The sequence below is a fragment of the Anolis carolinensis genome, chromosome 1 (genome assembly GCF_035594765.1).
Source record: "Anolis carolinensis isolate JA03-04 chromosome 1, rAnoCar3.1.pri, whole genome shotgun sequence".
Classification (NCBI taxonomy): Eukaryota; Metazoa; Chordata; class Lepidosauria; order Squamata; family Dactyloidae; genus Anolis; species Anolis carolinensis.
In genome coordinates this window covers 267,898,570-267,912,380 of record NC_085841.1, presented here as the reverse complement: position 1 = coordinate 267,912,380, position 13,811 = coordinate 267,898,570, and the positions used below count along the sequence as shown (strand labels likewise).

The 13,811-nt window shown below is 41.6% G+C and overlaps 1 protein-coding gene and 1 long non-coding RNA gene across 3 annotated transcripts in view; one reads left to right on the top strand and one right to left on the bottom strand.

Annotated features, from left to right (window-relative positions):
• The window catches only part of kcnq1 (potassium voltage-gated channel subfamily Q member 1), a 393,916-nt gene that overhangs the window by 259,613 nt on the left and 120,492 nt on the right, over nt 1-13,811 (bottom strand). For both annotated transcript variants that reach the window (XM_008107851.3, XM_008107858.3), the window contains one exon: nt 11,366-11,486. In XM_008107851.3, coding sequence (XP_008106058.1) covers nt 11,366-11,486 — 121 coding nt within the window. The remainder of the gene's footprint in view (nt 1-11,365; nt 11,487-13,811) is intronic.
• LOC134295370 (uncharacterized) overlaps nt 1-13,811 on the top strand; it is a 68,336-nt gene that overhangs the window by 17,409 nt on the left and 37,116 nt on the right. The gene's annotated exons all lie outside the window — the stretch shown is intronic.

Genomic DNA, 13,811 nt, shown 5'->3' with positions numbered 1-13,811 from the left:
CCGGAGACCGTGGCCCTGCGGTTATCCATCCTGGAAACTAATTTATCCAGGCTGTCGGAAACCGTGGGGAGATTGGTGCCATTATTGGAAGAGAATCTCCAGAAGGAGGCCAGCCGATATGGCGCCGAGAGAGAACCAAGCAAAGAAGGAGATTGGAGCCAGAGGGGCCAGCGGGCGTCAACGCAGAGCCCCGTGGCGGCAAGGGACGAGGGAGATGAGGAATACTGGCAGGAGCTGCAGTTCCGGGGCAGCATGGCGCGAGAAGTGGAGCGTCAGCGAGCCCTGGGGACCCTGAGGCCGCCGTCTCCAACAGAGCTCCCAACCCCCCGAATGGGCGTCGGGGTGGAAAGGCCACTGGGGCCAGGGATCGGGTCCAGTGGATTCGCAGACGAAGGCGGAGAGGAGCGGGGGGTCCAGGAAGAGGAGGAGGATGTGCCGTACGACGAGGAAAGGCGAGATGAGGGGGCTACAGCTAGGCCAGTATGCGGATGGGCGGAAGAGCCAACAGCGGCGGCAGACTTCCAGGAGCCGCGCAGAATGACCACCGGAGTGGGGCGCGGCGTGTTCCAAGGAGCCACCCGAGGAAACCTGATGCAACCCTTCCCCATGCCGCCCAGACAATATCAAAGGGCTGCAGAATGGATGCCTAGAAGGGAAGATCTTAAGCTGGAATACGGAGGGGAATCAGAGGAACTGAACTTTTTCCTAATTAGCATTAGAGGATACATGGAAGACAACGCACACACATTTCCCTCCGAAGCAAGCAGGGTTCGAGCCATCGGCGACACACTAAAGCGAGGAGCAGCCAGCTGGTATGTGCAATTGCATGCCAGACGCGACCCATGTCTGAGGTCAGTGCCCCGCTTCCTCGCCGCACTGGAGAACCGGTTCAGAGACCGGCTAGAGCAATTGAGGGCTCGAGACCAGCTGAAAGGAATAAAACAGAGGGACAAAACGGTGCCCGAGTACGCAGAGGAATTCCTCCACCTCGCGGAAAGGGTACCGGAGTGGTCTGAAGTAACCAAAGTGGAACTATTTAAAGAGGGACTACGCCCCGAGATTTTCAGCTGGGCAGCGCACAGAGACGACCCCGAGACGCTCCAGGGATGGATTCAACTAGCGGGGCGCGTCGAATCTACCCTGGCACAAGTAAAGCGCTTCAGGAGCAGCAGCGGCCAGCAAAGACCGGTGGCGAGAGGTCGAGGAGAAACGAGGAAGCAAGAAAGACCCGGAGGGAGGCCGGGGATTCCCTCCAGAGGAGACGACAACAAACCTAAACCGGGATGCTTTGTATGTGGGAAGACGGGCCACCGAGCAGCGGAATGCTGGGCCCGGAAGGGGGAGCCGCCAAAAGCCCCAAAGCCCAAGCCAGCAACCGGGAGGCGTGCGGAGGAGGAGGTGCAGGCCCCAGAATCTTCGGAAAGATTGGTGAGTCGGGACAAACGCATGATAGTAGTACCAATTTGCCTCTCGGGGCTAGAAAATCGGGCCACCTGCAAGGCGTTTGTAGACTGCGGGTGTTCTAGGAACATTATAACCCCAGAATTAGCAGGAGCGCTGAAATGCCAGCAGATGGCACTTGACTCCCCAATTGCATTTTCGCAGCTAGATGGATCAGTCGCTGCTGGGGAAGTATCTACAAAGGAATTACGGGGAGTTCCATGCAAAATAGGCAAATGGGGAGGAAGAATATCCTTTGTGATAGCCCCTATTGCCACATACCATGTAATATTGGGGATACCATGGCTCGAACAAGCAAATCCTGAAGTAGATTGGAGAGGAAAAAGCTTAGCATTTAAAGAACAGCAGATGCAATGGGAGATAAGCAAAATTGCAGAAGAGGAGGACGAGGAAGACGAAGCAGGGGAAATAGACCCACAGCTATTGCCACCTGAATACAGAGACTTTGCGGATGTTTTCAATCAGAAAGAGGCCAGTAAATTGCCTCCCAAAAGAAATATAGAAGTAGGGATTGAAATAACCCCAGGAGCAGACTTACCAAAACCAAAAGTGTATCCCATGTCTGTGCAAGAGAAGGAGGAATTGAGAAAATACATTGATAAAAACCTGGCTCGAGGCTTCATTAAGCCATCTAATTCTCCTCTCGGGGCTCCAGTGTTATTTAGGAGAAAGAAAGACAATTCCCTAAGATTGTGCATTGATTATCGAAATTTAAACGCAATTACCAAGGACAATAAATACCCTATGCCCTTAGTCAAGGATTTAATTACCGTATTGAAGAAAGGGAGCATATTTACTAAACTGGATTTAATTGAAGCGTATCATAAATTAAGGATCAAACCGGAGGATACTTGGAAAACCGCATTTTCCTGCGCATTCGGCCATTTTGAATACGAAATTTTGCCTTTCGGGTTAAAAAATGGAAGCGGCTGCTTTATGCAGCTTATAAATGAAATACTACACCCGTTATTGTACAGAGGGGTGTTCATATTCCTTGATGATATCTTGATCATTTCTGAAGATAAGGAAAAGCACGTAAAATTGGTCCGGGAAGTTTTGCAGAGACTAAGAGAAGCAAAGCTGTACGCAAAACTGTCCAAATGTGAATTTAATAAAACTCAAATTGACTTTCTGGGATATCGGATGTCTCCAGAAGGGTTAGCTATGGATCCAGCTAAAGTAGCAGATGTGAAAGAATGGGGAGTGCCTCAAACAAGGAGGCAATTACAATCATTTCTGGGGTTTGCAAATTTTTACAGACCCTTCATAAAAGGCTTTGCACAAATAACCGCACCCCTTACAGAACTTTTAAAAACAAAAGGGAAAGGGGAGACAGCAAAAGTGAAAGCTCCCGGCGCCAAACTGAGTTGGACGCCAGAATGCCAAAAGGCATTCGAGACCTTAAAAGAATGCTTCACTGAAGGACCCATCCTAAAACACCCTGATATCAGGAGCCCTTTCATAATCCATTGCGATGCCTCAGACTGTGCGTACGGGGCAGTGCTATTGCAAAAGGATCAAAATGGGAACTTAAAACCCTGTGGATATTTGTCACGGAAGTTCAGCGAAACTGAAAAAAGTTGGCCAATATGGGAAAAAGAGGCATTAGCCATATTAAAAGCCTTAGAATGCTGGCGACACTTCCTCGAAGGAAGCGGAATCCCATTCGAAATTTGGTCTGACCATAAGAATCTCCAGTATTTAAAGTCTCCTAGAAAATTGTCCCCCAAGCAAATCAGATGGGCGCAATACTTCAGCAGATTCGATTTCCAATTAAAGTTTTTTCAAGGGAAACAGAATGTCTTGGCAGATGCTCTTTCACGCATGCCTCAACACGAAGGCCTAACCACAGCAAAGGAGGGGACAATATTCTCTGACAAACAATGGGGCTTAGCTGTCAGGACAAGAGCACAAACCCAAAAGGAGGACACGGCTTTTGTCGAACTCGGCGGGGAAGATAACTGGGGAAATGAACTAAAACAGTCTTATAAAGGAGATCAATGGATCGCGTCCAACGCAGAAAAGGGGGACCAGAAGGGGGGATTTTGGTTTGTAAACAAGAAACTGTATATCCCAGCAATATTAAGGATTAAGATTCTGCATCGTTTTCACAACAACCAGAGCGCTGGTCATACAGGAATTACCAAAACAACAAAGGCAATAGCAAAACATTGTTGGTGGCCAGGAATGAGGAAGGACATAAAGAATCATGTTGTCCAATGTGATGATTGTGCCAGAAATAAATCAGGAGGAGGGAAGCCTATGGGATTGTTACAGACAGTAGCGGAACCTACCAGGCCTTGGGAATGTGTAGCTATGGACTTTGTGGGAGAACTGCCAGTCAGCAAAGGACATCGTTATATTTGGACAGTATTAGACCTGTTTTCTAAACAGGCCCACTTTATAGCACTGACGAAGCTACCATCGGCTGAGAAACTAGCTGAATTGTACATAAACCATATTTACAAATTACATGGATGTCCAAGTAGAGTAGTCAGTGACAGAGGAGTACAATTCACAGCAAAATTTTGGGAAAAATTCTTGGAAATGCTAGGAGCAGAAAGGAGTTTAAGTTCTGCTTTTCACCCCATGACAAACGGGGCGGTAGAACGTACTCAGCAAACGCTTGGGCAGTTCCTTCGAATGTACTCTAACATGAGACAAAATGACTGGTCTAGGTGGTTGGCGTTTGCGGAACTAGCCTTTAATTCAACTATACATTCAGCAACAAACAAAACCCCCTTTGAAGTAGTTTACGGGTATGAAATACAACCTTTACCCCAATTGCCGAGGTGGACAGAAAATGAAGGAACAGAGGCAGGGAAATGGAAAACGCAAATGATGGAATGTTGGAATCAAGTGACTGCTTCGTTAAAAGAAGCACACAAAAAGTATAAAACGTTCGCAGACAGAAAGAGGGTGGAAGGCGATAAATTAGATAAAGGAGATCTAGTGTGGTTAAGTACCCAAAACATCAAATTGGGGTTACCTTCAAGAAAACTGGGCCCCAAATATATTGGACCATTCAGAATACAGGGTGTTATCAATGAAGTGACTTTCCAATTGGCATTGCCAAAAAGTTTAGGGAAAATACACCCAGTCTTCCATCGCAGCTTGCTGAAAAAATATATGGGGACTTTAGACAAAATGGACCCATAGAGTTATTGTTTGATTTGTTTCAGGACTATGGTGAAAGAAGAACCGAAGAGGAGGACGAAGAAAACGGGGGCGCCATGTCATGCAGCCAGATCCCAGGGCTGAATTTCCAAGCCCTGAATCTGACTTCATAACATAAACATGCGAGCACCTGGCGGGAGAAGATAAAATGAGCCTGGGAACTCAGGGGTGAAAGTATAAACAATTATAATTGCTGTAGTGTGGGGGGGATAGAAACCTTGGTGGAAATGTGATCCAGAAGGTGGGGTTTGATGATGATATTTGCGTGTGATATTACGTTGCATCAGAAGTGATAAAATTAGATGTATGTAAACATTAGGTCATTCTCGACTTTTCCAAAGTCATGTATTCTTCAATAAAGATTGTGTTTGAGAGCAGCTGTCTTTGATCTGCGTTCAGACTGGTCCTTTGAAGTAAGCCTGACACCTGACTATGAGGTCCACATGAAAACCAGGCATTGGTGAGAAATAGCATTGGCAACCAGGAGCCTTTGGTCTTATAGTAATAGTGACTTCTGTGCCTTTCCTTAATACTACTATGCAACACTGTAAAAAGTGGAGCCTCCAGCATGATGGGGCATGTTTCTAGTTAGTGCAAAGAGATAAAAGACATAAATAAAACAGCAAAGGCTGGCATAGAAACTGCCTCAGAAAAGTGTAAAAAGCCAGTGTGTATTCGTCTCGTTGCTATAACTATGAGATACGCTCATTCCCATTCTGAGATACCCATTGTCTTTCGAGGCTATGCAACTAGCTTGATTTGTTTCTTGTGATATTGTCAGCATAGATTGATGAACCCTGATTGGTTTTCCTGAGCTGTGATGTTATCACGTTCACCACATGATTTATGATTGGCATCTCCATCAATTAAAGAGAAGAGCCACAAGAATGAAACTAAAGTGGGAAATTCCATGGTGAAGCAGCACAGTGTATTAGATATTAATACACTAAAGAATTCTGCAGGTAAAGTAGGGGTTACATATATACAATAGGAGTCCTGTTTCTCTTTTCCAAAGAGCAGTCCCCTCCTTACCAACTACCGCTTTAAAAATGACCACAAAAACCGTATGACACATGGTTCTCTACCTCACATTTCACAGCCAATGCTTTTACCACAGTACATTTTCATAGCACAAGTTGCTTTCCCCTATGATGGATGGAGAGTTTCAAAATAGTAAAAAAGGCCAGTGCATGCTTTTTTTAAAAAAATCTAGTCGTTCCAAAAATAAAATGGGTTTAGTATTTATTTTACTGTTTCAGGAAAATATATCAGAATGGTGTGGAAAATGTCAAAGCAAACCCCTTCCTTCCCCTTACAACTTGGTTTGGCAAGACTGGTGTGTATGTGTGTGTGAATACAGTTTTTAAAAAAAGGAAAATTAGAAATAACTGTGATTTTAATAAAGACTCATTTCCATCATAACAAGGTTGTGGATAAATTGCATTCCATTGTTATTTTTTAAATGTGTGCTTCAAATTTGATACGGGCAGGTTTGGTTTCGATTTCTAAAATGAAGAGCAGATGGTTTCACAATAACTGCTAAAATCACTTGAGTTTTATGACTGCTCAGTAGCTGCTACCCATTTATTGCAATTGAGGCCAATGAATTAGGGCCAGGAGTGCAACTGCTTATTGCAGTGATTTTCTCATCCCCGCCAAATTCAGTGAGGAATTCTGGGTTAGAAACTGGATACAAAATAGGGGCTTTCTAAACTTATCGCCTGGGCTGGATGAGCAATCTTGGTTGCATTCAGGCATTCATGAAATGGAGCAGTATAACCCTTCGGGGTGAGAAAGGCGGGATATAAATGTCGCTAATAATAATAATAATAATAATAATAATAATAATAATAATAATAATGAATTATTCATTTGAGCTCTCCCATAATTCTTGCATTTTATAACATTATATGGAGTAATGAACACCTTTAAAATCACACTAATCATTTCCAACTGAGGCAAAATAACAAATTTAGGTTAGTACTGCATTTAAGCTCTGGGGTTTAGGAGGTCTGCATCCACAAAATTCACTTGCCTGCATGAGATTCCTCCTTTTATTTCAAAAGAGGAACCAAGTTTAAATTCACAGGGGCAATAGTCCATGTGAATACAGGAGGAAATGCTTGGACTGAGCTTTTGCTGAATTGTTTTAAATATCTTGCCCAGCTAGGAAAAATAGACTGAGCCTGTTCGGCTAAGGACGTTTGGGGTGACTGTATGACCAAATGTGATACTGTTGTTCCAAAGGAGGGGGGGGGGGGGGGAGAAGGATGAAGGAGGCAAGTGAGAGAAAGTAAAAGAAAAGAAGGTTGTATAAGAAAGGGAGAACTCATTCTGTTGTTTACCTACCTCACCCCTCCCCCATCCTTTTGAAAAAGCATTAAGCCATAAATAAATTGCAACTACAAACTGTTTCTTGATGTACTGGCTGAAAATAGTGCCACATGTAATGTAATATTTAAAATAAAATGCTATGTATATTGTATTCAGCATCATCATCATCTAAATACAACTTTAAAAAATGTCCCTTCTCATTTCTCTTCCAAAAGCTTAGAGTTTGCACATCCCCTCTGCTTGGTGTTCAAAATAAACATGGGTAAGTTGGTGTGTAGGCAGCTGCTCATTGTCCTTGCATTAGATGAGCCCCGTGCTTCTCAATAAGTAAGCAGCTGGAGTCTACTTTAATTACTTAACATCAGTCAAGTTGTATACCAACTCCTGGAGAACAAGGAAGCTAATATTAACCTACAATGCGAAAGAGGCAGTCCTCTTGGCTACTTGAAAGAAGCAGAATATCAACATACAAATCTATGTTTACGCTACACAATGCGTTTTGGTTTTATTAGAGGTAAAGAGTAAGTGACATTCTCTTCTCTTGGGTTGTGAAAGTCCTGGTTTTTCCTTGTTCACTGCTGTTGATCCATACTTTTAGAAAACAGCATTTGCAACAGGATAGATTTCAGTGAGTAGAATAAATAATTAAAAGCATGAAAACTAATCCTATTGTCATTATTCTACTACAGTTCTGTTGACCGATTATAGGAAAGGCTCCTATTTTTTGTCAGCTCTCCCAGACAACTTGCTTTTAATGATACAGCCTCTCCTCCACCAATTCATTATATCCAGTGAATGAAAATAAACCACCTAAAAGAAAGCTTTTAAAGATTTCCTCCCTTCCTTTTCTGCTTACATAGATTCTAGCTTGAGAAAGCATGGGGAAAATTATTAATCATATTAATTGTACTGTTTAACATAGACCAAAAGACAACACACAAGGCCATTCTAACACCAATTTGTAACCAACACTGGTACAAGTGTGTTTCAATTTTCACTATATTGTGAAATTATGAAAATGGGAACTGTTGAAAAGTTAGTAAGGATAATTCCTCCTGTGATAAAAATAATAATTACTTAATGCAAATGGAGGGAGACTCAAACTTGCCTTGCAGAACATCTCAAAGTATAAGAAAAATATTTGTTTTTTTTTCTCTTCCCTGATTTTTGGCTAAATGATTGAATTGTTTTATGCAATTAATGATAAAGTTGTCTGCCTGAAAATAACTTTTTAAATGTTGCTAGCTACAATGCAAACACAGTTGTGGTGTCAGCAGGTCAGTCCTTATATCTGGCCACTTGAAAGTAAAAAAAAAAAAAGCCTGTATTTGTTCAGACTTTACAAGGGCCTTTAGAAATAAGAGGGGAAGATAAAAGCAGGAATCATTTACAATATCAGCCATCCAGTCAATGTAAATAGGGATTCCACTACCACATTAGTATAAATGTTTGCTCCAGACAGCATACAAATTTTCAACCCAAGGGTTGTTCTCAAATCATGGAGATAAAAGAGTTTTTTTATAATTAATTTCCACTTTCTAAATCAAATGTATTCAGTCACAGACACTCTGTGGCTAGCTGTTACTGCTAGAAGGCAAACACGAGTGCATCAAACATTAACAAAAGATCCATGACTTTCATAAGATTGAGCCAAGTTCTGAGATCATACTGTAGTGCCAGAAGTTATGGCAACAAACCAGGTTTCGACCTTGAACATTGCAGGGATGATTTATTGCATCCAGTCATGAATGCAATAAATCTATTCTCTAAATGTGAGCATGCATGCTTCATAAATATAGTTAGTGACTGAGGCAAGGAGACACTTGTATCTAATTGTTATTTCCACAAAACTGCTGCTGGCTTGTTGCTCTTGGTCATGTAGGATATTCCTGCCGTACTTGGGATGAAATAAGCAAGCACCACTTGCAAAAGCTTCTCTATGCTTCTAAACTAAGTGGAAACAGAGATTTTAAACACATTCCTTAATCTGATTTTTACCAGGCAAGTTTCCTAATGGTACAGTAGGTAACCAATATCTTTGCCAGATGATTTATATTACTTGTCAAAGAGAAGTAATTTTATGCTCTCAGGTGAAATCTGTTTGCAGATACTTTTTGCCAAGCACATGCCTCCAATTCACATAGTGACCCTTACTCATGCCTTTGTGGTCATGGAATTATGGGGTTTCCTTTTATATACGTGTTCATTTTCATGGTCCCTGGGGCATATTAATTTATATGCAGCTCTGCAGTCCAAAATTCAACAGCACATTATTCTTACCAATTCCTTCTTCTCTGACCAACCGTTCCCCAGGCTGTAAAATATTCTCCATGCTGCTATGTTTCTTATAGAGCATGAACCACTTTTCCAGCTTGAATTGAAGCTAAATTTGATCTAACATTTTAACTCATTTATATGGATTAGTTAAATATTTTGGAACATATCATGCAGTGCTTTAAAATATTTGCATCACTGTTCTACCAAACTAGCTTATTAACTTTGAAGTACTATTGGTTCTAAGAATTACTTAAGAAAGAAGGAAAAAGGAATATTCTAACAGAGTTACAAGAGCCTCAGAAATATTTATCTATGATTTATCTTTGGAAATAATTCCTCTTCCTTCATCATGACAACTTAAGACTTTCTTCAGCCAAAGATTTATGACTAGAAACCACTTGGGTTTTTATTATATTGCAAACTGCATAATCTGTACTAAATCTTCTATTCTGTCACTGTTTACCAGATAGATAGAAAGTCAAGGGATGCATCTACATGCTAGAATTAATGCAGTTTAGAATCACTTTAACTGCCATGGCTCAATGCTATGAAATCAGGACAGCTGTAGTTTTGTAAGGTCTTTAGCCTTCTCTGCCAAGGAATGCCTGACCAAACTACAAATCCCATGATTCTACAGCACTGAGCCATTACAGTCAAAACCAAGTTTCTATGAAATAAATTGTACAGATCTGTGCATTTGACTCACATGATCTGCAGTATCATTGATTCTTTAGGAGAAACTGTGTTATTCCCTTCTGTTTTACCCTATAAGTGAGACACCAGCACTGTAATCACAATGTAGCATACTAACAGAAAAAAATGTCTGAACCAGGAGCAGACCCATGAAGCCACATGCCACTACTGTCTTTGGAACCCATGGGCCCTTCAGGCTCCCAAGATGACTCTCTTGTTTTGGTCAAACAAGGGATACGTTGTCTCCCTGGGAAGCCTGAGGAATGGCAATGCATCTTTTTAAAAGGTGGTAGAGTCCTACTGGACGTCCTTCCATTTTTTATTTAGTTTTTTTTCTCTGACAAATATTCTTTACCTTATAGTATAAAATTTCTTCTTTCTCCTCTCTATACCTCTCCTCTTCCCAATCTTAGTTAACAAGCCTCACTATAGTCACTGTCCTTCGCATATGTCTAAATCATCTTCAGAGTGGGCTGTATATTGTTCATAACAATCAAAACACACTTTTCTAGAAAAATATGTTTAATCAGATAATGGTTTGAACCCAAAGTTCACACAAGTAAGATAAATAAAAAACGGTTTCCAAATTTCTTCAAATGTATTCTCTTTGATTTCTCTTCTTGATAATCTCATTTTATATGTTAGTTTTTCTTATAGACCACACTCTATTTATTCATAGCTGTACTGAAAGACCTTCTAATGTTTTCCATTATTTCACCATTTCTAATCTTCCAGCACTTAACACAAGTACTCCAAGATCTTTATTTGGCAATCTTTCATTTTCATTCTCAAATATGGAAATGAAAAGTAATGCTCCTCTAAGCCCCACTGCACTGTTTGACATTTAGAAAACCACCCATTCTACAAAAGCAGAGATGGGCTTCTGACTGCTTCTGGATGTTGTTGTCCTCCTATCACAAATTATCAATTTCCTGGATTTGGGGAAATCTCAGGGGTCAGCACACCTGGAGTGCAATGGATGACCTCCTTCCTCTTCTTCCTCCTCCTCCTCTTCCTCTTAACATTATTATTTTATTGCATTGCAATAAGCCCCCAGAAAGTATTGGCCCCAGAACCTCGCATGATTCAACACTCTTTGTTTTTTTTTAATATATCTACATGATTGTGAAAATGAAATAAGAATCCAAGTATTCTATAACAAACAACTGGACTTTTTGCTGAAATGTGGAACACCAGAATTAATGACTAGGCATTATCTAAAAACCAAACATTTACAGGAAGAATGATTATTTAACTCAACAATATCTAATGAACAAATATCATCAAGACATTATATATAAACCATAATCTGGAATCACTGTTACCATAACCGAGGTACTTCACAAACTGTATATTTGCTTGTTCAATCACATACTTATTAAACTTTTCTGATGATAGAAAAATGTGGAAATCTGTGACTTACTGTGAGATGTGTGTTATTGGGGTCAGTAATGTTTCACCCTCGAGGTCAAGTTCATCAGCAAAGCTATTAGTCCTAATGAACGGTCCTGTGTTTACATCTAAAAATGGAGAGTTCCTTTTCACTGTGGAAAAGAAATAGGCAAGTAAAGATTAAACTGCTCCATTACCTATATAATTTAAGGCAATACAAACAATATTTCAAAGATCTCAAAGGAAATTTAGGGTAAAACAATGAAAAGACAGACTCAAAGAGAAGTAAAAGAGATTTCAAGCATGGTAAACAGGACCAGAGCATACCCAGGGAAGAGACTTGGAGGTGTTATTACTTCTCCTATTACAAGTATGGTATGATACTACCTCCTAAAACCCGGAACCTCAAACCATGGTGGGGACCGGATGAGAAATGACCCCCTGGGCACACAGAAGACTGGGTGACTTGCAAGGCACTGAACAAACAGTGCTCTGGCACCACGAGATGTAAAGCCAATCTTAGGAAATGGGGCTACAAAGTGGAGTCAATGACATGTGAGTGTGGAGAACAGCAAACAACAGACCACCTACTACAATGTATGTAACCTGAGCCCTGTCTGTACAATGGAGGACCTTCTCACAGTAACACCAGAGGCACTCCAAGTAGCCAGCTTCTGGTCAAAGGAAATCTAATATAATGCCATTTTAACTTTGTGTTTTTAAATACATTATAACTATATCCTCAACTTGCTTCTGACACGATAAATAAATAACCAGGTGTTGTGGGCTATATTTCAGAGAAAAGAACTGGTAAAAACCTCTCTGAGTACTTTTCCACTAAGAAAAACACATGAAATTCCTGACCACAACTCAACAAGCAACTTGAAAGAACATGCACACACACAGTGTTGAGTCCACTGAGTGCCTCTGGTGTCTCTGTCCTCCATTGTGCATGTGGCAAGTCTCAGACTGCATTGTAAGTTGTCTCCACTTTGTAGCCCTATTTCTTAAGATTGACTCTGCATCTTGCAATACCAGAGAACAGTCTGTTTTCTCATCCGGTATCAGCCATCGATTGAGGTTCTGGGTTTTAATCTGCCACTTTTGGACTCTCGCTTGCTGAGATGTTCCTGCAAGGATCTCTGTAGATGTTAGAAAGCTATTTCTTAATTTAAGACGTTGTCATGCTGGCTGTTACCCGAACAGAGGATGGGCTGGAGATGTCAATGCTTTGGTCCTTTCATTACTGGCTGCTACTTCCCAATGGATACAACACCTGGTACTCAATGGTGGTCTCCTATCCAAAGACAGCTAGAGCTAACAACTTCAGACAAGATCTGGTGTCTTTAGGATATTTTACCATGTTTCCCTGAAAAGGATGGTTGCTTACCTGTAACCATGTTTCTTCGAGTGGTCATCTGTGAAATTAGCACATATGATACCTGATGCACCTGTGCAGCAATCAGTGGAAACCTCTGGAAAGCTTTCAGGCTTGTGGCTGGGCCCTGCCCACCCTCTACAGGAGGCCATATAGGTTGTGGAAGGGCCTGCAGCTTTATTTCCCTGCCGCCGTGTTGTGGCTCGAGGACTGAGCATGTCTTGCAGGGAGGATGGGTGGGGCTGTGCTAATTTCACAGATGACCACTCGAGGAAACATGGTTACAGGTAAGCAACCATCTTTTCTCCTTCATGGTCTCTGCTGAAATTAGCCCATATGATAGAACAGCAAGCCGCAAACTGTCGCACCTCAGAATAGTTCACCTTGCTATTGACACCAAGTCACACACAGAACATAGTCTTTTGTAATTTTATTGAGCAAAAGCAAATATATATAGCAAAGCAGGCAGATATAAAGTTCCCAAAGTAGTTGTAAAAGAGTAAAATCCAATCGTCCATAAGAAAACAAGAGTCAGTAAATCCAATAATCCATAGGCAAAACAAGAGTCAGTAAAGCCAATAATCCATAGGCAAAACAAGAGTCAGTAAATCCAAAAGAACAAAGACCCAAAGGTTACAAAGATCCAGGAACAGGAGAATCTCTAAGGCAGGGAAGCATGGACATCCACTCAGATGAAGCGAGAATTTGCTTTGACAAAGATCTGTCTCTAAACACACAGTTTTAAAAGCAACTCAAAAATGCATTTCTCTTTCCTCAGAGGCCTCTCACTTTCCAGCCAATCTCAACGAGGCTGAGACATTCCTTTCCATAGCAAGTGATCTGCTCTAGATAGTGATGGCGCTCCTTCAAGGCCTTCAAGGCCAGCCACCTCATTATCTAGCACCTGAACTGGGGCCTGAGACATCTCCGGCTCATTATTTCCCATGGGAATGTCATCCTGGCTGTTATCTATGACTGGCTGGTTCAAGAGTTCATCCTCAAGATGCATTTCTCGGGCCTCTGAATCAGCCTGTATAATTCCCATCCCCGTGCCATCATTCTGAAATTAATCCTGCATCCCATCATCTGGCTCTTGCAT